The sequence below is a fragment of the Eschrichtius robustus genome, chromosome 6, assembly GCF_028021215.1.
Source record: "Eschrichtius robustus isolate mEscRob2 chromosome 6, mEscRob2.pri, whole genome shotgun sequence".
NCBI classification, from domain to species: Eukaryota; Metazoa; Chordata; class Mammalia; order Artiodactyla; family Eschrichtiidae; genus Eschrichtius; species Eschrichtius robustus.
Window position 1 is genome coordinate 120,804,646 of NC_090829.1, and position 27,395 is coordinate 120,832,040.

Sequence of the window (27,395 nt, forward strand, 5' to 3'; positions counted from 1 at the left end):
AGTTATTAATTCCTCTTTCATAAGAGTTATTAGAAGTCAAAACAATTCAACTAGATAGATTTCTATGCCAAAATACATTTATCTTTGGAAAATAAGGTAACAGCTGTAAAAACATTATTAAGAGAATAAAATGCAGTGATCTGAAATATGGGTAACATTCACACATGAAAGTGTAAATATAATATACAGAGCCATTCAAATACACATTTATAAACAGAATGAAAAGGTACCTAAAATACTATTTTTATATATAAAATTTTCATATTAAAATATTGCTCAATAAATAAGAGGTGATATTATGAATTCCATTTACCTCTTAAATGTTATCTTTAGTAGTTTAGACTAACCTAAGAACTTTGTTAACCTTCTGTTGTTCTGACAGGTGAATTACATTAAACCATGTTTAACAAAGTCACACTCTAACGGTATATTTAAGTAGTCACATGTGGTAAAAGTTAGGGAGGGCTGTTTAGTAATTATGGGAAAAAAGATTTCCCAAATGAACCAAAATGATTAACCCTAGAAGACTAAAGTGTAATGATCTGCTTTATTTGACAAAGATGATAAACACTGCCTTAAGTTTTGCAAATTTAATGACCATAAAATAATTGACCATAACTTTCTTCAGCTTCTTCAAAGTGTGCATGCCCGGCAGGCCAAAAAAACGGCAGGCCATAGGAAGGATGTGTAAGTGTAGAGTTCAGTTGTTTATGGGTAGGTGTGACTTCATTCCTGTTCGTCCCATTTGCAGACACGGTAACTTGGAATAGTTCTTGAGAAGCTGTTCGATGGCAATGTGGCGGACATGGAGCTCTGAGGCCAAAGAATCTTTTTCTTGCACTTGGTGGGCTAACTCTTCAAAAACTTCTGAAAAGATTTAAAAAGTAGTTCCATTTTTAGTACACAGAAAGCTAATCTATGATTTATATTTCAAGTACTTTAAAATGAATGCACTGGGCAAATGTTTGCAATGAAAGTAGTTTGAAATCAAGGAAACGGTTGTGTTTTGATCATCCTAGGAAGTTGTATGCTTTGCATAGCCAACTGGAATACTGTTTTCCTTTTCTCCATCAAATGAAATTTGAGAGTCAAGCAATGACTTAGAGATGCATAGCAGAAATGGCAGTTACAACTAGCTCTGAGACACTTTTCTCAATCTGAACAGATCAACAGGTTCAATCAATTTCTAATATGACTTATGGACAGTAAAGTGCCCATTAGTACCCAGGTCTGGAACCCCCCTAAGAGGCTTTGGAATCAGACTACCGGAGTTTTGAATCCTTGTTCCGACTCTCATGAGTCTCAGGCAAGTAACTTAAACTATGTATTTTTTTTTTTTAAAATAAATTTATTTATTTATTTATTTGTTTTTGGGTCTTCGTTGCTGCGCGCGGGCTTTCTCTAGTTTCGGTGAGCGCTTCGTTGCAGTGCTCAGGCTTCTCATTGCAGTGGCTTCTCTTGTTGCGGAGCGCGGCTCTAGGCGCACGGGCTTCAGTAGTTGTGGCACATGGGCTTAGCTGCTCCGCGGCATGTGGGATCTTCCCGGACCAGGGCTCGAACCCATGTCCCCGGCAATGGCAGGCGGATTCTTAACCACTGCGCCACCAGGGAAGTCCTAAACTATGTTTTAATTTCTTATACATAACCTCGATAATGAAAGTAAGCACCTCACAGGGTTATTGTGAGTATTAAATAAGATCATACTTGTAAAGTACTTACCGCAGAGTAAGTACTTGATAAATATAAGGTGCTATTATTATTATCTTCTTATTCTGAGAGGGTGTGTGGTCAAGAAAGACTACTAGTTTTGGAGTTAAAAAGACAGGGGTTAGAATCCTTAATCTGTTACTGACTGAATGCATGATCTCTGGAAGCAACTAAAGCAACTGTAAGCAACTTAATGTCTCTGAAGCGCAGTTAGTTTCCTCGCCTAAATGGCAATCAATTGTAGGGAAAAAAAAAAAACAAAAAACAGTTGGGGAATGTGAACACTGTTTCAGCATCCTATTTGATGATGTTAACAAATTACTAGCCATTTTCTTTTAAAGATGTGATAGAGGTTGTGATTGCCTAAAAAATGATGTTATTTTTTTGAGAAAATCCTACACTATTTACGGACAAAACAAAATGTTGTCTGGGATTTGTTTTAAAATAATCCATGCTGGAGGTAGGGATGGGTCGAGGGGAATGGGTGCACGCAGAGATGAAGGAAAATTAGCTACGCTTTTGATTATAGTTGAAACTGGGAAAGATGGGTCAACGGTTCCACTATACTATTCTGATTACTTTTGTGTTTGGAAAATTTAATAATAATTAAAAAAAAAACAGGGCCAATACCACCTGCCTAAAAGAACTGCTAAGGAGCACACCTGCACAGTGCCTGGCACAATAGTAGGTAGTCAAAAACACGTTAGTAAGAGGTAGAGATTAAGTTGTTGTCTCCGTTTTCACCTAAAAAAGACCCTATTTCACCTGCAGTTCATAAAGAAGAATAAGAATTCTTTTTGCTCTGGAAACTCTTAACAGGTTCTAATCCCATAATTTAAATGCAGATGAAGCTAACGGGATTTTCTGTATCAAAATTTGCACATGGAAAAAGCACTGACACTGAGTCTTTACCCTGTATTTGTTGTCGGAGCTCTGCATTCAGTTGCTTTACCTCACCAAGAGTCATCGAATTCACTGAAACATGAAAATATATTCATTATTACCATGACGACCTGGGAAAAGAAGTTATCTACACCACCAACACAATATCCTATTTAAAAGAAATATTTGCACTTATCTTCCCACATAACATTCGGCAGGGCCCCAAGATTCATTCATTAACTCCTAAAGTGTTGAGTTTTCAAGTTCTGACCACAACCCACAGTAAGAAACATTTCACTCCCAGTCTACCTCCACCTGTAATAAAAGGTTCACTGAAAAATTCTTAGCATTAGGTCCAGTGGATTCTGATATTTCTCATTCTGTTTCAGTTTTTAAAAAGTGCTAGTCACTACCCATCAAATTGATTTTGCTTAAGCACTACATGCTTCATGATGTGTAGCTTGAAAAACACTAAAGTGCTGTGGAAATAGTTTGAAAAATCAATTTGTCTACCTAGCTATATAGCCTTAGATAATTCATGTGTAGAATCATGGAGTTTTATAAAAATACACCCAAGGGCCCTTCTAGCTCTAAGATCACTTGATTTTAAGTCAATTAAAATTATCTTAGCTCCTATGAGTTTTTGAAGAAATATATGCAGACTGAATCAGTCACTTTTTCCAAGTGCACACATTACCTTTGGCCTTTAGTAAAATGTCAGATTTCTGCTTTTGAAATGCCACCCCCAATTAGTCTTGTAGGGATTAGCAATGTGCCAGTGTGTGTTTGTCAATGGTTGAGGCTGTACTTCTAAACTATATGAACCCTGAACTTTCCAATTCACAGTTGTTGATTCCATTCCGTTAATAATTTAAAGTGGCAATACAAATGATGGGACTGCAGAATTCCAATGGTTTAGGACATACTAAGGAATATTCCACAGAAATGACGAAGAGTTTTAAGACATCTCATTTTTGCTAGGGTGAACCTGTCATTTAAATACTGTATTTACCAAATCTATAATATCACAGCAAAATTCTTGACACATCACATCTATAAAACATAAAAAAACCCAACAGAACTCCAACCTTTACCTTTTCTTCCTATTTTTACTTACATTCTTCTCTGCTGTAATGTGGATGCTGGGTATGGACATTAGCCTCTGGATTAGAGACTGTCTCTTCTTTCTTCTGTTCCTGGTTGTGACTCTGAGGCCACAATTCACTATTGTGGCATAAAGTGGCACCTGAATCTTGTAACACAGCGAGCCCAAAGTCCGTATTTTCCCTCTGTTCCAATATTCTTTGTGTACAGTTTGAGAGGCCACCTGCATTTCCATCTATCCACTTTGCAGAATACTTTGGTACTTGGGAGTCAAACTGTGGGAGTAACTTTTTATCTGGCTTATGCCTGAAATTAAACAGGTGATGCTGGGGATTTTTAGAACATTCGGAATCTGAATCCAGATCCTTATTTTGTGCATATTGTACAATCCAGTTTATCTTCTTACTCAAAATGGTTTTAACTTCTTCGTAAGTACTTTTTGAAAGCTTAGATCGAGGACAATCCTGGTTTGCAATCAAATGGTATTTTTCAAAGCAGTCTTTATGGCCCCTTAATGATTTGGTGTGCAAGAGATTAGATTTTGGTATTCCTAAAGAAAAAAAAGAAACAGAAAACTTGAGACAGTTTTGTTTTTTATAAGGTGCATTAAGAAATACAAATCTTAGTAAAACACAGTCACTGATAATTTGTAAATCAGAGGAAAAATGCTGAAGAATATTGGTATTAATATAAAATACAGCCTAATAATTTATGCTTCAATTTAACTGTTCAGTAAATTCTGCATAGCAGAAATATTAAATTCTTATGAATAGTAAAGCCTTTCTAAGGGCTTAATGATTCAATTTCAACCTCAGCCCAGAGGCATGTTGTTGCATAATATTAAAAAATACTACTGAACCAGCAGTTTACATTTACAGAATCTTGGCCTTGATATTATAGTGCTTTCTTCACTAATCCTCCTGAAGTACACACTTGCAAAAAATTTCTGTTATAGGCTCAGTAACAGAAATGCTTGACAATTTTTTTCCCAACAAAAAAACACAGTAAATCATGAACTTCAGTTATTAGTTATGTTTTTACTGGGGAAAGATAAACCAGAACCAGAAAAATACACATTAATAAAAGCCTCAAAAAGTCGATGAACTGTTTAATTTTTTGAGTAAGAAAAGCATCTAAAATGTTTTCACATGTTTGATACTTATTAAAACTTTATCAAGATAATTTTATCTCTAGAAGAAATGCATTACACACAATTATTACTCATACAGCAACACATTCAGTCTACCAAAATACAATAGCCAGTATAATTCTTCAACTCACAAGTGTTCATTATGCACCATAAATAATGGAAATATTCGTATTACATGTTTATATTTCCCAACTTTTTAGTACGGCTTAAGCATACTATCTCAATTGCTTTTTAAAATACAGAATGCCTTTTCAAATACACAGCACACTTCGAAATATAGAATACATTCATACGTTTTCATAAGTTCAAACCATTTAAGGTCAAACAGCAGTGCTTTTATACTGAAACTTTCGAAAACTGGAACTGAAAATTAATGCCTGCCATAATTAAGCAGTCTAAATCTGCTTAGCTTTGAAAACAGAGTAAGTGGAGAGCCACTCAGGTGCTAGGTTAAAAAAAATGTTTTAGCTGACTCGTCAGAAAAAATTACATTCTGTATTCACCCCTTGTTTTAAAAATTGAAGTCGTAACAATTTTATTAACTGAACTGCAAACGCTGGCTAATACTAAGATAATGAAGTATTTGTACTTTTTTTTTTTAAAATTTATTTATTTATTTATTGGCTGTGTTGGGTCTTCGTTTCTGTGCGAGGGCTTTCTCTAGTTGCGGCAAGTGGGGGCCACTCTTCATCATGGTGCGCGGGCCTCTCACTATCGCGGCCTCTCTTGTTGCGGAGCACAGGCTCCAGACGCACAGGCTCAGCAGTTGTGGCGCACGGGCTTAGTTGCTCCGTGGCATGTGGGATCCTCCCAGACCAGGGCTCGAACCCGTGAACCCTGCATTGGCAGGCAGACTCTCAACCACTGCGCCACCAGGGAAGCCCCGAAGTATTTGTACTTTAACGGCATTAAATCAGGTATAAAAGTGCTTGTGAATACTAACTTGTTCCAAAATGACATAACATCAGCCAATGGTGGGTCCTGCTAAGACTGCCAAAACCAGTGCTAACTGGGCTGTCAGTTCCCTCACAAGTAAGCTATGGGGCGCACCTCCCAAACACTAACAGTTTAAGCAGACGAGAGCCAACGACTCTCACCAGGTAAATTCAACTATCTCAGCCTTGTTTCTTCCACTGAGTATAAAAACTTAAACAGAATTTCATACATGTTTTATTTACCCCTTTGGTACTTGTACTGCAACTGTGTGTGTATATATTTTTTACCAGTTATTGTCTGGTTGGGTCCAATTTCCAGCAGAATTAAAATATTTAGGCGCAAAACCTCACAGCTGTATTTCAAAACCTGGTAAATTAACATAAAAAGGAAGTTCACAAACCTTGATTAGAATGAAAATATTAAATGTATTGTTATTATGCATGTTTCTTATCATAAATAAGACAAAAAGGTAGTTAGTATCAATTACAGACAAAATAAGAAATACCTCCATTCTGCTGTTTGATTCTAATACTTACTGCTAGGCAGAGAGAACCTGATAGCTTGCTTACTTTACTAACTTTGGAAGATTCATCAAAGAGCTTCCTTACTCTTTATAAACTCTCCTAGGGCTCACTGCCCTAAGATGAGGCAGACGGCTAGCCAATCCCTGAAACAGTAAACAGTCTCATTCTCACTCGGTCCACCGCCACAGCACCAATCATGTAGCAATGATTTAGCTGAATCTGAACGCTGTAAATTGTTTCTCCTTTACTATGTATGAAAGGAAATCCTTCAGCATATAAAAAGGGTTCTAAACTAGGCTACAGAAAGGCATTATTTTTTGCTGTTATATTTTGTTTTTTTGGGTTTTTAAAATTCTATTTGGAATGTTCAGAAATTGTATTAAAAAAAGATAAAAAATTATATGAAACAACAAATTTCCTGATGTACCCCAGAGCTTCAACAACAAATCAATATAATAGATGTTTATTTGAAGAATAATGTGGGCTTTTAAAGATATTTTTACCCAACGTTGCTTCTTAGTAATTCATGTAATATAACTTTTTGTCCTCCAGAAATAATTTTTTAACTTTTACTTAAATCCCCAAATGAATGCTTGGAACCCAGTAAGCACATGATTATATGCATATTGGTAATCTGCTGAGATAAACAGCAAGTCAGAGAACTACAATATTCAATTTACTGTGAAAATACATAAATGTAAAATAAATTTCCGATTCAGACACTCAGGTGAAAAATCCCCTATAAAAGACATAAAAAAAGTCATGGCAGGAAGAGTTCTGAATGTGGGAAATATTTCTACTTAGATGTCCCATAGGCTCCTTAAATTCACCTTGCCTAAATGACACTCCTCTTGCTCCATTTTTACCACCCAAACCCAATCCTCTTCCTGAGTCTGGTACCACCACCTGCTCAAGGAAGAAACCTGGGTGTCCTCCTTGACAGTTCTTCCCTGCACCCCCATCCCAGATGTTTTACTGTCCATCTTAACAGATTTTGTTCCCCCTGAAGTCTAGCAGTGCAGCATATTAAATCCTCCTTCACTCCATTACTACTCCCACTACATTATCTGGGTCTTCCTCACCATCCCGTCTAGTTCTCACTTCCTGTAAAGAAGGCTTTTCTAACCAGTAACGTCTGAGTTGATCACAGCAGATTTTACAGTTGCTTCTTCACTGGCCTTTATCTCCTGCTAGAAGGTCAGTTCTGTGAGAAAGGGGACCATCTGTTTTATATGCATCCTTACTGTCCTAGTGCCTGGCACATAGCGAACACTCAAGAAAAATGAAATGAATAAAGGAAAATTAAAATTATATTAAAAAACAAACCTAAAACTTATTACCAGTTATTATTTGAGGTCTACTGCCATGAAGTTTTGCCCATCCTAGCAAGGTAACTAGGATGTGCAGATAGGCCAGGCTCTCAGAAGTTAAAGGCATCTTCCAGTGAAGTTACTCCTATGTTTATAGTTTAACGTGCCATTAGTCCCAATAACTAATGAGTGGCACTGATACAGAAATGGCATTCCTGTGGCATCATTCAATCTGCCAAACAAAATCAGGAACTTCTACTCAATTACATATTTTTATTAGAAATGTACATACAGTGAATATACAAGAAGGCTATTTTATGTAAACTGTAGCTCATTCATCAGATCTGTACCTGTAACTTCTTTAGCTCACTAAACATTTAAAACTTGAATCAGTTTTAAAGTTCAATTTGAAAATGTTTGTCTTATAAACATAGTTTAAAATATCCCATGCAGTAGCAGAAGAAACAAAAAATTTAATACACGGACTACTTCGTATACTTGAACAAATTACTTTTTAATCTAGAAAAGAATGTGAGTAGCCCACTTAATTTGTATCAGCAATATAGGTGTAATTGTATGAACTCCTGAAGTGATTTTGTTTTTTCCACTTTATCAGTTAGAATGTAAGAGAAACAACCACTGCTATTATCAGAGATCCCAGTGAGTTTCCCAACTGACCTTACAATTTTAATTGCATTTACAAGTGTAAACAGCTCTGAGCACCACTTATTTCTTCAGCAGCTTTTGAAAGGGAATGAATCTAAATGCAATTAAATAAGTTGATACTTTTGAGAAACTGAGTTATAAGTAATTTCCAAACCAGTTCAACAAAAATTGCACTAAAACTTCCTTACTAATAAAAATTCTGAGGGCCAATATCATTGACATCTTAACTATCATAAAATCTTTAAAACATATCACAAAGATGTCCATGTAACTCTGTGTCTTGAGTTCATGATTATTAGAGAACCAAGACCTTACTTGGCAACTATAATTGCTAATATTTTTAAGAAGTATGTACTAGTTTCTTCTGGATAGAGGCTGTTTAGAAATTTATATAGGCAGTGCATTTCTTTTTTATTTATTTATTTATTTTTGGCTCTGGTGGGTCTTTGTTGGTGCGCGTGGGCTTTCTCTAGTTGCGGCGAGCGGGGGCTACTCTTCGTTGTGGTGCGAAGTCTTCTCATTGCAGTGGCTTCTCTTGTTGCTGAGCACGGGCTCTAGGCACGTGGGCTCAGTAGTTGTGGCACACGGTCTTAGTTGCTCCGCAGCATGTGGGATCTTCCTGTACCAGGGCTCGAACCCGTGTCCCCTGCATTGGCAGGCAGATTCTTAACCACTGCGCCACCAGGGAAGCCCCTAGGCAGTACGTTTCTGTATGAACAGTGGTATTTTAAAAAGTTAAGCTGTTTCTATTCAATAGTTTTCTTTTTAAAGTCTTCCCACTTTCATTTCTGATTTTGTTACACCATTCTCACATACTTTGAAAACCCTCCCACTAACCCATCTGGCATGCTATCCCCATTTTTATTCTTTAAATTCTTCTTTAGGATCAATTTGCTTTAAGAAAACTCGGTTAAACTCATAAAAGAGCAAGAGCCACTCAAATGTAGATCTTCCTGTCTGCCTATCACTGTCACCCTTTTAAAATAAAGATATTTCTATGCATATATTTAATATGCCTATTGTAGTAACATAATTTTTCCTCTCACAGGATGATACTCCAAATGGCACTAAGAAATAGCCACAAAACCCAAAACACTTAAGAGTTCTATGACGTGTCCCATTACCTTCTGCTTTTACCCCCAGCCTCTTGAAGAAGATCTTATTTATGATTTGGTGGTAATTAGGTAAGCTAAGCAGTCTTTCCCCGATGGTTCCCTAGCTGGTCCTGTCAAACAGTACCATCTCTCAGCCGACTACACTGATGCTACATGCCTTTTATTTCACACGTTCTCAAATGTCATATCATCTGACTGACTGCCTCATGCATGTTTACTCTCTGTCAGTTAGCCTTCCTTCTGAATCTGACTACTATATTTCATTTCTCAAAGGACTGGCTTCATATAATTTGGTATTCCATAGGTAGAGCAAATATAATACAACCAATAGTTGGACGTAAAGCTGTAATACATGTTACCATATCAGTAGGAGGCTGGAAAGCTCTAAGGGAGTAAGCACTTCGACTTTTACTACAAACTTAAAAGAACCAGAATTAGAGAACTGGCTGTATTCGTTTTCCAAATGGTGGGTTTGTGTGTTCTCTCTTAATTTTTAAATAAGACAAGATAATTTAGTTACGATTTAAGTTCCAGGTTGTTAACAGGCTGTGAAGAAATTTTAAGCACACTGCCTTTAGACGTGACCAACGTTTGTGCAACCATTCACGCAGTACTGCTTCAAAATCTTTTTTATGGAGGCTCACATTTTGCCCAGAGTAAAGACTTTTCCAAGAGTTAAGGTGTTTTCTTTTTATGATGATCTTATCTTGGTTGCTAGGAAAGGGAGAACAAGCACCTGCATGTTTACGTGTTGCCCATATTAAGCCATGTTTATGTGCTTCTTTAAGTAAGTGTTAATTGTAAAGATGGAGGGAGAGCTAAACTTTGTTGTACTACGAATGGAAGGACTGAGCTGCTACGCCTTTGTTTTTGAGGATCAGGTTCCCATTTCTGATAAAAGGACTAGAGGAAAAGTTCTGTAAGTAGAGGTGGCACACCCACAGCCTGCAGTCTGGATCCATACTGCAGCAAGTTAAGTTTAGCCTACAAGTGTTTTTTTTTAAAAAAAGATTCACTTACAATTTTCAATTTCTTGGTTTCTCTTAAAAACAAAATCAGAAGATCTGACAGCAACTGGCTGGTAATGAGAAGCAGCTACTGCCTGAAAACTGGGTAAGTGCTCTCCAGTTCAAACAGTCCTTATCCTTCCTTTCGTGAGTGTGCAGGTACTTGTCACCTAGCAAGCTCCGCGGCCATGTTGGTTAGTGACTCTCATACTATACTCAGACTCTGTGATGACATAGGTCTGGATTGCTTCTGTGTAAATAATGGCTGTCCCAATGATGCTTTGACACCCAAAGCGACCAGGCTACTCTGCATTTGATGATCAAGCAGCAGCCAAGCCATGATTCAAGAAGAGTTATTACGATTATTACGCCAGTCACACACGCAGTGGGAGGATGCTCAGGTTGTCTATCCCGTCACTGACAAAAGGCAGATCAGCCCGAAGGTGGGAAGGCGAGGATGGATAGTTGGAGCACCTACTTCCTTCCTGAAACCCACAACAGGACAGGCTTCTACCTCTTGGAAAATTTTACCAGTTGTCCTATGTGCCTCAGTGAGTACTATGACAAACAGTGCTCCTTTCCCCACCCCCTCATGCCACTTACAGTGTGCCGTATTCAAATACCCAACATAGTGTTTAAAAGTAATAGGTAATTGCTTATGTCCGCATTGGAAGCAGATGGAATTACTGGCAACTGTACTAAGCCGGTATACAGATGGGTTCAGCAACTTGCTTCTTCCACGTTTTGAGAATCACTGCCTTAAAGAAAGACATACCAACAGGTGGTCTTTAGAGAGCATATTTCTGTTTAGGAGATGTTTATGCCATTTTAAAATTTTTGTGTGTGCTAAGAGGATTAAGCAGTTGGTCAAAGCAGCTTAATCCAATAAAGGAATTATAAGGGCAAATTTCAATCAGCAAAGTGTTCAGAGAGATGATGTTAAAAGATAAATCTCAACCTCAAATAACCAAGGTAGCCACAGTAGAACTGAGTTCTTGTATTGATGGATGTATAAACTGCAAATGATTTGTCAAAAAGAAAACCTTTCTCAGTGAATTTTACTTTTTCATTATAATGGTTGGGAAACTGGGGAAACACACCTACATAACAACTGTTTATTACTAACAGGGTACAAAAAAATAACAATCCAAACTCAATTCTGGTCTCAAACTTAGCTACCTGTTTTAACGAGAAAGGTCCAACAGAACTCTCTGTGAAGATGGACACGTTCTCCATCTGTGCTATACCATACGATAGCCACTAGCTACATGTGGCTACTGAGCCTTTGAAATGTAGCTAGTATGACCCAGGAACTAAAGTTTTAACTTTAATTTTAATTAAATTTAAATAACCAAATTGTGGTTAGGTTACCATATTGGACAGGGCAGCTTGTCCATAGGTAATTGATGAAGTAAAAGGGTACTGGAAAAAAATATGAATGGAAGCTATCCATGTTCAGGATACTAAGCTCACAGCAGCACAGAATATAAAAAGCTAAAATTGTTTTTCTAGCACCTTAAAATCTATTATATTTAGACTATAATTTTTAAGTGGCACAAAGAATTAAAAGTTATATTATAAAAAATTTTAAGTCAATAATCCAGTTGACCCAAGTAACCCTCTACTTGTTCCATTTTTCTCCTAAATAAAACTTCCCTAAAAATAGGCAAGGTTAAAAAGATACACATTACCTAAACAAAAGACAGTCTGGAAAAAAGGCTTTCATAGTAACACCGGATGAAAGAGGATAAACCATTAAGACAAAGGAAATTTATGGGTTCAAAAGCAAGAAATGTGATAGCCATATGCACTCTGCCCTTTATCTCCTGAACTGCCTGCCATCTGCCCAGTTAAGGTTTTGACTGATTTATTTTCTTACAAATAAGAAAAACAAAATAAAAAGCTGTCCTGCAGCTATTTAGAAAACATCTGTTTTGCATCTCAACTTCTCTGGCTTATATTTGAATCACTGTTCCTGAAATTCTAGTTGACTATTCCTTATATAAATGCTTTATAGCAGTATCTATTAATTAGAGATTTACTAGCAAGTGAATTTCAAGGCATTTATAATTCAATTACTACTATAGGTAGTAAATGGTAAAAATTAAGACTGATGGGAAACAATCACTACTATTCACCAACCATTTGATTAGAAAAACTAAAGATTAAAAAAAGGCGATACCTGATGAATCATACTGCAAAATAGTAAAAAAAAGTTGTGACTATGTATTATAATTGAATCATAGCAATTCTAGAGTAAAAAGAACTTTGATTAGAACAAAGGGTTTGGAGAACTAGTGTACAATAAAATCATTCCATGATGAAACAAAGTTTTAAAAATTACGGTCCAATGCAATGCAACCTTTTACAAAAATATCAGCATAGTAGAATTTTACCTATTGACACGAAAAAGATGTTTCTGATATATTAAATTAAAAGACTGGTTATAAATAGTATATATAGCCTGATTTCATTTTTTAAGCACAATTTACCACGCACACATGCATACTCTACTGCAGAAAATAATTCAGAAAAACAACATACCAAAAATATTAAGAGATTATTGGTAGATAGGTGGGATTATAAATCTTAAAATTCTTCTTGCTTCCTGTATTTTGATTTTTCTGTAATAGGCATAGTTTGCTTTTTTAATGGGAAAAAATACTTTATTATGGGAGAAAGAAAATCTTTTCTCATTTTAAATAGTGAAAATTTAAAACATTAAAAAAAATGCCCATAAAGAAACATTTTGGTTTGGGAAAGGAAATAGTGTTCCTTAGTCCGAGACAAATTAGGTTTTGTACTGTATGTTTCAAGGAACTAAGTAAAACAAAAAATTTACAACTGAAATGGTAAAGATACACATACCTAAAATATCCCAATATTCTGATTTTTTTTTTTAAACTGAGAGTTTCCTTAGGCTAACAATGTATCTATCAAAGGATAACCTTCAAATGAAAGAAGTCCCCCTCCCCCAAAGTAAGATTATAACGACAGTATAGTTTTATCTGGCAATCCTTGTTGGAGGCCCGGAAGGCTTCAAAGGGAGTGAGGGAAAAAGACACTGATACATGAACAGAATTCATACTGTTGAAAGACACTGTGGGGAAAGGATTGGCTGGGCAGCTCCTATGTGAAGGAAATTACGGCAGCTAGAGCAGAAAAATCTACTGAAAGCCAAATCATAAAAAGGTAAACTCAGGATAAAGTCAAACCTCCTCAATGTACATAAAGAAATGAATTATTTTGGCAATGGAGGAGTTGTTCAATATACAAACAAATCATAGTAATCTTTTCAGTAGAATTTCATCTTTTCAGATGAGATGAAAACAAAACCCTGCTATATTTCAATTTAAATCGACACGAACATTTGCATCACATACTATATTTTACCAAAGAGCTCCTACATTCATCATCTTTCTGTGATCCTCGCAGCAGCACTGTGAACACAGGCAACAGTGTAATTTATCACCACCTCTATTTAATACATGTGCTCCAAAAGTTAAGCAGTTGCATACTAGGAGGAAGAAGTCAATGGTTCAAGACAGGGGGAACTAGATAAACAAAAGTGTGCAAGTGAGAAAGAAATGGAGGAAAAGAGAGGAAGGGAGAGAGAGCATGCGCAAATGATTGGCTTGTAGAGTGCCTTTGAAGGGTAATGAAAGATCAAGGTAGACAGTTAAGCAGATACCTGGTCATGAAATATCCTACGTGTCATGTTAGGGAGTTAACAGCCTAACCAGAAGAAAATAGTAAGGAATCGAAGAGTTCTAGGAAAATGAACAGCATGATCAGATTTGCATTTTAAAGACCTTTCTGGTGATACTGAGAGAGAACTAGGGGTGTGCGGTAGTGATCGGGAAAGGGGGATAAAGTCTATGAAACTGATTAAGTGGGTCTTGAAGTAGTATTGGTGAGAAGGAATAAAGGCCTGGTCAAAGGTGTAGCAGTGGGAATGAAAAGTCAGGAACAGATTGGGGAGAATCAACAGTACTCAGGGACAGACTGCATGGAGAGGGTGGGTGGGAGGGAAGCAGTGAGGGAACAGGGTAGGGTTGCTGCAAGGCCACAGGCCAATTTGCCTTTGAGAACTGAAAAACCATCCCTGCCAGGGTGCATGGCTTGAAAAGCAGAGCTTAGGTAAGATTTCAGCCATAATTCATCACTGCATCTACACAACTTTATATGGACAGTCCTGAAGAAACTGGAACCATTCATTCGCTAAGGGCAGTTTTTCAAAGTTTGGTCCTGAAACCACCTGCATAAGAGTCGGCTGGGATTCTTATTAAAATGCAAATTCCTAGACTCAACGGTAGACCTACTGTAACAAAATTTCTGGGGTGTAGGGCCTGGAATTCCATGTGAACCAAAGATGAAGGAAATAAAAATGCATGTGTATATGGAAATAAGGAGAGAAATTTAGTTTGAGAAACTTAAATTCAAGACAGCTGTAGAATATCTAAATGGAGAGGTCCAGCAGGTGGCTGGATATATATTGATAGGTCTGGTGCTTAAAAGACAGATTTGGCCTGTGATATGTTTGTGGAGTTCCATTAGCTTACAGAGGTATAGCTGAAGCCAATGCAGTGAAAGAAACAGATGAGTGCAATATGAGAAAAAAAGAAAGACAAGGACAGAATTCAATGAAACACTAGTATGTCAGGGACCTGTAATAAGCAGTGACCCTAGGAAGAAAAGAGGGCAGAAATAAGAGGCCCGAGATATTTTATCACAGAACCCAGGGAGCTGAGTGTTTCAAAAAAGAGGGAAATGTTAAATGTCAGATTTTGAAAACGGCAGGAACATGAACCTATTTATTGTGTTGATAACTAGGAAGTCACTGGTGAAAGCAAAGGAGGTATGCCAGTTACAGGGGCACGGAAGATTAATTTGGGAGGAGAGACAGAGGGAGACAATGCATGAACACCGCTCTTTCAAGAACTATGGCTTAAGGGAAAGAGAGGAAAGCTTTTTCCCTTGATTTTTTCTTTTTTTTTAGACATGGGCGACATGAGCATTTCTGCCATTCTAATCATCTTTTTGGTCAATCTGCCAGGTTACGACGGAGAAGATAACTGTAGGTAGGCAAGATGATGTGTCAGTATACGATAAAACAAATGAAGGAGAGGATAAATGAATGAAGAGTGGGTGGTAGAAAAGAGAGACAGAATGTAAGAAGCATGAAATTAAATTGTTCTGTAATTAGTCTCTACCGAGAATTGTGATATTTTCTTTCCGCAGATACTTATGACTGCTATTTCATTTGGTTAGTAAATACACTGGTAATCTAAGGCTGAGTTTTCTGGAGAACTGTCTGATTTACTATATAGGAATTATATTTTATTATATTGTATTTATTCTACTTTGTAGTAGAAATATAGCCAAATTGTTGATTGACATTGAATTGAAACTTGATTGTTGATATATTGAAATTATTCTGGTGAGATTTGGTCAAGATTATGAAGGATACTTTAATACTAAATAACAGAAATGTGCTCAGGGCAGATACTAGGAACAGTGTTAGTGAGGAAGTAGTAAGAATACAAAACCTTTAAAATCTTTCCCAACACTTAAAGATACTAAAGATCCTCTTTAATATTTGAAGATAAAAATCTGGAAGTATGAATAAAAGAGGACTTCATGTTAATTTTGAAACACTTCCCCTCCAATAACAACAAACTTCAACATGTGAACTCTGTTTTCAAAACAGACTAGGAATTATCATTCACTAAATTCATTGTAGATATTATTCCACCAGTTATCATGAGTTTTAGATATTAAAGATGTCATTTAAGTATATCTGTATAACACTTTAGAGGTTGGAAGGCGTTTTTACTGTCTATTAAATTTAATCTCCACCTTATATAGGAAATAAACACTAAGTGTGAATTTTAAATAAGGTAATACATGGAAAAATGTATCAGCGATTGAATTTATTCTTCATAAAAGGCACATAATCCTATATCGCCTTCCAGTGTACCATATAACTTATTCTAATGTCTTTGCCGTCCTCTCATGTAAGCTTCACAAGTTTATGTTTGTTTTGTTAACTGCCTTATCCTTAGCTACCAGAACAATTTCTGGCACACAGCAGTTGCTCAATTAATATTTACTTAATCAATGTGTATAAAAATTGCTATGAACATAGCTTTAACTCTGAGATTCAGATTTTGATGGGTACACACAAACCATTATTTTGCCTTACTGTTATACAGTTGAGACAGTAATGCCAAAAAGCTAACAGAAATAGACACACTAGTTTAAAATTTTTTGTAAATAAACAGACACTGTTCCCCTTTATTACAAACTATAAATCCAAGCCTCAGTGTTTAATGGGTTTATTCCCCTTTTCTAAATCCTAATGTGTGCCAAACTGGATTAGAATAATTTAAATCCACTCTAACTAGAACTATAGTTGATAACATTTTGATAATTCTGCAATGTTACTTAGCCACTTTGATTTCAATCATTTATATATTTTGCGTGTAACACCTTATCTGAAATTCACAATGTTAATATCCTTTATAATATGGAGATTAAATTTAAGATGCTGTAAAAGCACCTTTGAACATCTACAGTGCCTTATAAAGTTATGTTGTCTTACCACCTGTTTCTTCTCTCTCTTTCTGGAAAAGTGTTCCAGGCGACTACCGGGGCAGATGAGCAAAAGGGAGATAGCGTGCTAATTCCAGGATTGGTGCTAATCTTTTCACTGTTGTTTGCACTGTCTGCCTCCACTTACTTAGAACCCTATTCCCTCTTCAGAGGAAGACTAATCAGGATAAGTATGTTAGCCTCTATTACTTGAATGGTTGGAAGGACGGAGAGCAGTGTTAGAAGAACTGCCTCATCACCAGCTGACACCTGTATGATTCTGTAGCAAATGTCAGTGTACAGCTCAACTTCCTTGTCCCTTCTAGGCAGGGACTAGCAAGACTGTCATGTGTGTGCCTCTTCTTCCTAGTTCTTTCCTCCTCTCTGATAATCATCAATCTAATCCAAGAGTTCTAAAAGACCACATTTTCTTGACAGACTATTTAGATTGTAATCTATATGGAGATTGCATCATCCCACTCTATTAGGTCATGAGAAATGTCTATTTTTGGATATTCCACCAAATGTGTATTAATCAAATAATATCATAGGTAGAAATAACTTTTAAAAAGCAAGCATTTCTTGGGACCCAAATTTTGTTCCTTGCTTGAACATTCACATTTGTGTAATTCATCTGTAACTTTGCCTGAAAGTTACTTCATATCTCCTAGATTCTTAAGAGTTCACGTAATTTTTTTTGGAAGGAGAAATGATTTTAGGCACTTGGACTTTTTGGAATCAGATACCTTAGGTTTGGACTTCCACGCTGTGTGATTTTGGACTAGTTTCCCAGACTCTCTACTCATTTCCCTCATTCATCAAATTGGGATAACCTAGCACCTAGCTCATATAGTTGTATTAAGAACGAAATAATGCATGTAACACAGAATACCTGACAAACAATACCTGACTATTATTTAGGTAAGTCACTTACCTAAAAGTGTAAATCAACTGTCAGAAGTATCTGACAGTTGGACTAGCTTCTCCCAACTAGAGAGTGATTATTTCACTTCTTCCAGAGTAGAGAGAGAAACTTATCTTTGTCTTCTTTCTTCACAGGCATTATTTTGCATGCAACAGAAAAATTACTCTTTATTTCTGGGAAGCTAATTTCTCTTTATTAACTCTCCAGTAACAGTTATTCAAATTATTTCAGTCATGAAAAGTGTATCCCTTTTCTGAGAATAGATATTAATATTTTTGACCTAAGTATTAAAAGATTTTCAATCTAGATTTAATTTGTTTCCGTATAACTCATAAAACATTTCTTTTCATCTTTGTCAACACACTGGAAGGAATGAATTATGAATTTGAATCAGAATGTCATTTTTATCTAACAAATCCTTTATTTATAATTATGATGTTTCTATTAATAAGATATTCTGGGTTGTATACTGTTTCTTTGTTTTCAACTTTAAATCACTGATTTAAAGAACATACTTTTATTATTACTGATTTAAAAAGCACTCTGGATCATCAAATGCCTTGGGGGTCATCATAATGAGCAAACATCACTATGCTGAGGTGTTCTGAGTAACAAGAGTTGCAGTGTGTAAATGAATGCAGAAACTCCCACTCTAAACACAGCTCTGTTTAAGACTTCTTGCTCTGTGTTTGGAGAAAAATACTATGTCTGTTTTCTATCTTCCTGATTGAAAAAGATAACCAGATTATCACTCTTAGTATTATTCGCTACATTTTTCTTCTGAATATGATACAAAATTCTTCTATTAGTAAGATTTGTAAAACTTTCAGGAGACTCCAGAAAGATCTCAGGCAATTCTGTGAAAGGGCAGAAAAATAGCAGAAGAGTTTCACTGTGGGCCAGTTTAAGGGCAAAATATAAAAAAAGACAGTTCTCTCAAGTCTCCTTTAGACTGATTCACTCATCAATCACATACTCATTCATAACTTCTTGTCAGTCCTTGTACTACTGCTGATAATATACTAGTAAATAAAAGACTCTAATCCATGTCTTTATGCAATTAGAAATGGGGGAGGGGTGGCGCATTAAACAAACACATAAGCAAATAGTTACAGCAACAAATTATAGCAAGTGCCATGAAGGAAAGGGCGCTATGAGGACAAGCAGGTTGGGGCTGACAGCGGTGGCAGGGGCGGGAAGAAGTGCTAGGGCAGGGAAGGCCGCTTTGAGAAGCACCTTTCCAAGCGCCACGGCAGGCAGGTTCTTTCCTGTGGCGCTGCCTCGCACGCATTTTTGCCAGGCATGTAAGTCTGTACCTTCTCCACAGTGCGCTTCCAACCCCAACGCTTCTGATTGCAAGGGTGGAGGGGAATTCACTTATTTAATTTACTCATTCATTTTGAAAGGAGATACACGTGGTACAGGAATAATAGTTTAACTTTAGACATGTAGTCGGAAGTACTTACAGGCTATACAAGTGAAGATGTCTACAAACTAGTTGCATATATAGATGTGTAGCTTGGGGCTGGGGAGAAAGAGGTAGGAGGAGATCTGCTAGTTATCAACACATAAAAGGCCATGAAAGCCCAGACAGAGCGACCATGGAAGGTCTAGGACAGAGCATGCCAACATAAAAAACAACAACGACAAAAAAGACACTACAAAGATTATCAGGACTAATCAGAGGCATTAGGAAAACCAATAAGTGAATGCCATCAACACAGCAGGGCTGGTCTGCAATTTAAAACTTAAAATATGGCAAAGGTCAATGTCCATTTCTCACAGTGGTTACAACTGCTCTGACACCAGAGACCTGATCTGAATCCCTTCTGTGTCAATTACTATCTATATGATTTTAGGGTAACTTTATTTGACCTCAGAACCTTCATTTTGCCACATATAATTGAGGGTACTACTATTTACCTCTTAGTCCTGATGAGAGACCTCTATAAACATTAGCTGCAATAAATGCTCCATTATGCTTAAAAATCAGTTGGTAAAGTAAGGGTTTACAACCAGCCTAGTCACTTCTACAAGCATTTTAGCCATATACTGTATCACTAAATAGGAGAAAATAAATATTAATCATTTCCTATTTAAAACATACATGGGCATATACCTGTAGCTGAACTGACAGAATAGTAATATACGCAGTGGGAATTCCCTGGAGGTCCAGTGGTTAGGGCTCCGCGTTTCCACTGAAGGGGGCACAGGTCGATCCCCGGTCAGGGAACTAAGATCCCGCGTGCTGAGTGGCGTGCCCACCCCTACCCCCCAAAAAAAAACAAAACCAGAAGTAACTTGCCTCTGGTCTCACAGCTACTAAATGTGGATTCCAATCCAGAGAGTCAGGCTCTGGAGTGAGTGCCCCCACCAGGAGTTTCTGGACCTCAGTGGCACAGCATTAGGAACCTGTGCTCCTAATCACCACACTACAATTACTCTGCAGCTTCATCGTGAGCATCAAGGGCAAACAAATAAGTCTGAGCTCCACTGCTTATACTGCCAAGTATTCTTGGAACAAATGTCAGCAACTGGAGTTCAGCCTTTTGAATTAGATTCTGGCACAATAATTTCAAGATTAAGAAATAAAAATATAAAACTGCTCTTACTGGTAACATTTGAGAACCAGTATGACACAATAAACTTAGGTATCTTGCCAAGAAAACCCAACTAGTAAGTGGCAGGGTCAAGATTCAAGGTCTGAGTCCAAGGCCCACATGCTTAATCACTAGAGCAGAAGTGAAGCAGTAGCAGATGTATCCAGCTGTAGAAAAGCAATCTTCCCTGTGAAGGTATGAGGAAGGTGGAATTACCACGTTAGTCTATCATGAACAGAGGCTGGGAGAAAGCAGGAAGTAGTTTTCCTAAGTTTATAATATCTAACATACCTATACTGAGCAGTAGCATTAATCATCACATTTTATGTACCGAGATGGGTCAGAAACTTGAAACTTCTTGTAAGCTTTTTTGGCAACAAGTTCACAGTGAGATCTGGCTGCATGCCTATCCTCAGAATACAATGCCTCGTTCTGTAAAAATCCCTTCTAGTTCAAACTCCTGGCTTAGAAGAATCACCAGAGCATTCCTTGTTGGTCTTAGTTTTAGCTCAAGTAGTTTGTCTTCAATGTGGTAACCTTTAATTACTAGAAAGGCCTCTCTATGGCCGATTTTGCTAGGTGCATACTCAGTGTCCGTTGTCCCTTTCTTTGGAAAACACTGATTTTATTTGGAGCAGCCTCTCGTGAAAGGGCAGTGGAATGCAGAAGAAACTGTTAGGTGGGACTTTAGGAAAAGCTCCTTTTTAGATGCAGGAGAGAATGCTAACATGTATCTTTTGTCCGATGTCCTTTCTTTTCTGTCTGAGAATAAGGAAGCAATGGCTGGAGTTCTAGCATCCACCCTGGCTCGTGAGATGACTGACGATGGCAAATATGTGTTAAGGAAAGTGGATTAGAAAAACAGAAGCAGCTTGAGCCTTTCTCCTCATGGAGCTACCATACCAACTCCAGATTCAACTTCTTTTAATACGAGACATATAAATATCCATTCCATTTTATTGCATCATTATTATTTGGATTTTCTATTACATACAGCCAGACCTAACTCCTAATGGAATATACCATTCCAACTGAAATTCATGTACGATCTCAATTTTAAATTCATCCTAGACTTTACAATTAGAAAGCTTAAAGTTAAAAGGAGAGAAAGTTGGGAGTAACTAAAAGGAGGCCACCATTATTAGGACTGGGATAAAAATCTGGAACCTGGCTCCTCAGATGTGGGTTGTGAGTTAAGTCACAAGTCTTTACCAGATGTTGTTAGCCTAGTTTTATTTTTTAAAAATATTCTAAAATTTAAAGTTATCACCAATTAAACCTACATTTCACTTCTATCCCTCCCTACTCCTGTCCAAATAATTAGATTTTACTATCAGAGCCATTTAAAAAGTGTTCAGATTTATTTAAAATGGAATTAAAAGGCAGTTAAAGAAAAAAAAAATTAACCTTTCATCTGTATTTCTAAGTATATCAAAGATAGCCAAGCTAAAGTTCAAAAGGTATATTAGGCTTTATATTTAAAAGTGCTCTTTTAGTTAATAGCAAGGCATGATGTTTGTCATTACGGGAAACAAGAGAAAGAGGTTAATGCCAGATTGAGTTAGCAATCTACAGTCTCCTTATCACAAGTAAAGTGGTGGGCTTTTACTTAAGTGGAAAGATGCTGATGTGCCAGAAGCAAGTCAAAGGAAGAGCTGTTGACAGGCTTTGAGTAGTTAATAATCAGTCTTGACTTCCAAGCTAAGTCAAGATTTAATATTGAGATTCAAACTGCTTCCTGACTACTGACCATGTGAACCATGTTTTGGTCAAAGACACAGAGAATCAAGGAAGAATGAGATTAAAAGTGAGCATTGGGGGCTTCCCTGGTGGCGCAGTGGTTGAGAATCTGCCTGCCAATGCAGGGGACACGGGTTCGAGCCCTGGTCTGGGAAGATCCCACATGCCGCGGAGCGGCTGGGCCCGTGAGCCACAACTACTGAGCCTGCGCGTCTGGAGCCTGTGCTCCGCAACAAGAGAGGCCGCGATGGTGAGAGGCCCGCGCACCACGATGAAGAGAGGTCCCCACTTGCCGCAACTAGAGAAAGCCCTCGCACAGAAATTAAGACCCAACACAGCCATAAATAAATAAATAAACAAATAATTTAAAAAAAAAAAAAAGTGAGCATTGGGTTCACCGGTGCCTTAACCAACAGAAAACACCTATAGACTTTTCTGGCTGGAAAGATTACTAAGGATCTGCATTAGGGTCTGTTTCTAGAAAAGTTCCTGGGAAGTTCAACAAATTAGAGGAGAATGAAGTCTGAGATGGATTTTACGGTGCAAGATGGACTAGTAAGCATTAAAAATGCTTCCTAATCAACTAGCAAGATCAACTCACACTGAAAACTTTGGCATAAGAGGAACTGATCTTGTCTTATAAAAAAGTTTCTCTCTGTAGAATAGAAAGGAAGTCAATTATTAAAGGAAGGTAAAAATACTAATTATTTGCACAGTAGTTTGGTACAAAATGAAAACTGACAGTATGAAGTAATAGATTGCAGCCCTGGATCTCTCTCCCATCCCCCACCTGTAGTTTCATTTCTGACTTTCTTATATTACAGTTGAGTTTCATTACTGGCTCCTGACCACTCTGGGCTACCTTCCTCCCAGACTTAATAGCCTAGGGATTGGTAGTCAGTAAATAACTTTAGAGATTTTAGCACCATGAACCATGAGGCATATTAATGCATTTGATCATACATGCATATAGCGTCTTAGTGTCAAGGACAGGCCATCAGTATTAAGAAGTTTAAGCATCTATCTCCTAATCCTAGAAGTAGACAAGTAATTCTAATGGTGAATTATAAGTGCCCCCCAATCAATCTCCTTAAAGTGCATTTCTTAGGTCCTTGAAGTATATCACCTATGGGTTGAAAGTATATGAAATGTAGGTACTCGTTTACTTTTAAGTACTGTAAAGTGACAGAAAAAAAGGCAACTTAGAGCCAAGCTCAGAATATGAAATCTCTCCTACAAGATTAGACTGTCTTTTGTTTATCTAGCCTCTTAGCTGAGAAAAGAATAGAAGGCTTTAGAGCAAACTCAGCAATTAGAAAGCTAAGAAACCAAGTAACAGAAACATTACCATACTACAAAAAAGTTATACCAAAAACAGTAAAGTTAAATGTCATATTTTTTTAAAGTCCCTCTTACTTATCTATTTATTGACTGGCACTGTGCTGAGAATTTGGTAGGGGAAAGAAAACTTCAAAAACATTTTAAAAGGTTTACTGACATAGACAAAGAATATACTTTGTTATTTTTCAGGTATGTGATTACTTTATTATCACTTTTTTCCATTGATTTTTTAAAAACCTGTATACTGATATAAAAATCGAAATTTTGAGAAATTCAGGGTTCTCATTTCCCTCCTTTTCCCCTAAAATTCCTAATACTTAGAAAAAAATCTCATGACATTAAAATGGTTATACGCACAAGCTCATCACTGTAGTGAATATAAAATGTATTTGTGAGATCTAGGAATTGACTTAAGATAAATTGAGAAGAAAATTCTAAAGTAATTTTTCTTATGAAGATTTAATTGGCATTTAAAAATATAAAACCTTGAGTGTACAAAGAATATAGAGGGAAACAGTTCTAATACAAGTTGAGAATTATTTTCGTCTTTTAAGTTAAAGACAGCTCTTATTTCAACACGTAGGGCTTATGACAAGCTTATATACTGAGATAAATGTTATCAGAGATGAAATATTTATAAGATGGTACCTGAGGAATACTTGTATATTCTATATACAATGATGAAGAACCAGTTAAAAGGCATTAAAAACAGGCTAGAAAAGCAAATATGAAAGTTTACATTTTGGTAGAAAAATCCTATCACAGCATGAACAACACTAATGATTTAGCAGGAAGCACTGATAAGGAAAAGTTGGCTGACCGAATATCAAGGAGAGCAATTAGGACTCAGGAAAACAGGTTTCTAATATTAGCCCTATCAACTAAAATAACTACTGACAGTAGATCAATGGAATTAAAATCACATATACTAGAACTAGATTGGCAGGCTTCAAAGCCCAGCACTGTCATTCATTGCTGAGCAGCTTCAAAGTGCATTTTTTAGGTCTTGAAGGTTAGACTCCATCAACTTTAAAATGGATAATAGTAGCCATCCCAGAGCTATTTTGAGCTGAATAAGATAATCCATGTAAGGTGCTTAGTACAATGCCTGGCACATAACAACAGCTTGCCATCACTGCTAGAGCAACCTTGAACAGTCCAACTACCTGGTTGTCAGTTTTCCTCAATGTAAATACAGGTTTGGCTGAGTCATTTGTAATGCCTTTGCCCATCTAAAACTAAAATCTACAATGTAAAAGAATATATAGGGCCAACTCTATTTCTAAAGAACATACATTTATATCTTTCACTCTAGCATGATTAAGGACATGGTAATTTAAGTGCTACAGAAGAATCATGTTTTTAAGTCATCCCTTTGAAATTAGTTATAATGCTACATTTACTAAAGCCACAGTTTTATGCGTTCTATGCAACCCACAGGAAATCCATGATCTTCCATCTATTATCATGTTTAGCAACTACAGTTCTGAGAGTACAATGGCAAAACTGTCAAAACCAATATGATCTTAAATGGAAAATGAATGTCATATAATTAACTCTACATGTTTTTAGTAGTCTACTTATGGTTATAATTTTGACTTTTACTACAGAGTGTCTAAATATATTAATTTGGTGCCTACAACAATTTCTGAAAAACAAGTCTTAATAGGAATCTCAAGGTAGATAATCCTATTTTTTTTTTAATGGCACGAACATTTGATATTTCTTATTTAATAAATAGAACAAGTAGAGATAATACAAATTAATCTAAAGATCTAACAAAATCTCTCTACTGAAATGTTACAATTCAAAATTCAAATGGCAGGCCAACTTTTTTTACTGCCAGAATATTAAGATTCTTTTTTAGTGTGACTCAAATATTAAAAAAAAAATCAGAATTTATCATGGTAACATCAAGATTAAGGAAACATATCCCACATGTTTCTCAGGGACAAACTACTGATACCCACAGACACATTAACTGTGCACCAACCCAAATACTTTAATAGAGATTTTTTTTTAAGTATTTGGAGAACTCTTTTTCGTATACTCTTAAAGATACTACTGAGAAATTTTAAAAGCCTTCCTTTTTAGTTTAAAAAAATTATCAAAGGTGTGTGTGATCATTGAAAAGAGGTTATCTAAAAATTTTTAAATGTGTTGCAGATAATAAGATAGCACTGGGGAAAAAAGTTATAGCTCACCTCAGTTAGGTACTAGCACGGTAGGCCAAAAGAATAAAATTACATTCGCCTATCAATGTAAATGTTTGGTTATGTTATTTCATAATATTAAAACAAAACAAAACACACACACATGTGTTAAAATCTGACAACTTAATAAGCTCTCAAACCAGCAAAGTTTACTAGTCAATACTCATTCCTCATTTTTATATTAGTAAAATTGGGATTAATGCCGTGGGAGTTAAAAAAAAAAAAAAAGTTTCTCTTAAATTCATAGCTGTGCTACCTTCAGTTTCATTTCCAGAAACCCTTATCTTTAACAGATCTCCACTTCATACTTGACACAATTTACAATCGTTCAAGAAATTTTAGTTTTACCTTGTAACTAGTTCAGCATAAAGTAGTTCTGTAAAGTTCACGCCATAAAATTAATCTACACTGTGTCCTTACCATCAATATTTAGCTCAAAACAAACGTGGCAGAAGGAGAGTGTTTCTTTGTCTGTTCCCAGTTTACAAACACTGCAGATGTTGTCATCATTCAAATCAATGCTTACAAATTGCTCCTCTTCGTTCATAGTGCCCCTATTAAGAAACAGAAAAAGAAAGTTATACGATTTCAAGAACTTGCCATTACGGCAATATTAGGAACTTCTAGGAAGACAGAAGGATGCTGTTCAGGTTATCTAATGCAACAGCCCCATCAAACAAGCACTGCCACACTTGTACTTCAATATTATACTTTTATTGTGCAAAGACACAAAGCTAGTAAAACTTAAAGCCTAGCCGTAAGTGACACTACGCCTAAGCGCCTTTTTTGGTCCTGTGTTTTACTTAGTGGAGGGGCTCTGACGGAAAGCAGTTTTCGGGTATTCTAGCCCACCCCCATCCCCGACCAGGTGTAGAAGGAGCTTAGCAGCGACACCTATTCAGCTACCGGGGTCTGTCAACCTACTTAACGCTGTTAAAGGTAGGACGAACGATCTGCTCGGGACACTGCTTTGCTAACTTCATCGTGGGAACCTTAGATGCGTTTCGCTAGCTCGGCGTAGCGAGGTTTCCTATTCGAGATCCGGGGCAGGAAAATGCACATGGAAAAGTGAACACTAGGGATGGGGGCCCGGCCGTTTACAAAGCATCCTCACGGAAGGTCGGGCAGCGGCTCCGCTGTGCGGCCCGGGCACGGCCGGAGGCGGGGTGGCCAAGGCAGGCTGGGGATCCCGGAGCCCGGCCGGCGGGAGCGCCGCGTCCCCTCGCCCCGGGCTTCCTCCCACCCAGGAAGAAGGCGTTCGAGGGCCACGGCAGCTGGTCCATCTGGACTCAGCGCCTCTGGGAGCCGGGTCCCCGGCGTTGGGAGCGCGCGCTTGCCCCTCAGGGTGCCGCGGACCCGTGTCATTCTCTCCGACCGTCCGTCGGGGCAGCCCGCGCGGAACAGCGCCAGGGGCCGCGGGGCTCAGAGTGCAAAGGCGGCGGGACCGAGGGGGTGGGGACCGGGGCGCAAGCAGTCGTGGGCAGGGGAGCTGGGGCTTTACCGTCCGCTTCGTGCGCCGCCGCAGCCGATCCGCGCGGCACAGGGTCCTCCACTATTGTTTCTGGCCGCAGCGCAGGCGGC

At 37.4% G+C, this 27,395-nt stretch overlaps 1 protein-coding gene across 1 annotated transcript; it reads right to left on the reverse strand.

Annotated features, from left to right (window-relative positions):
* Window positions 1-283: 283 nt before the first annotated feature.
* On the reverse strand, window positions 284-27,395 carry C6H21orf91 (chromosome 6 C21orf91 homolog). The gene is made up of 5 exons (XM_068545720.1): window positions 27,316-27,395; window positions 26,235-26,368; window positions 3,707-4,243; window positions 2,620-2,682; window positions 284-867 (listed from the first exon to the last, which is right to left on the reverse strand). The coding sequence occupies exons 2-5, from the start codon at window positions 26,359-26,361 to the stop codon at window positions 701-703; spliced, it is 894 nt and encodes a 297-aa protein (XP_068401821.1). The 5' UTR covers window positions 26,362-26,368; window positions 27,316-27,395; the 3' UTR covers window positions 284-700.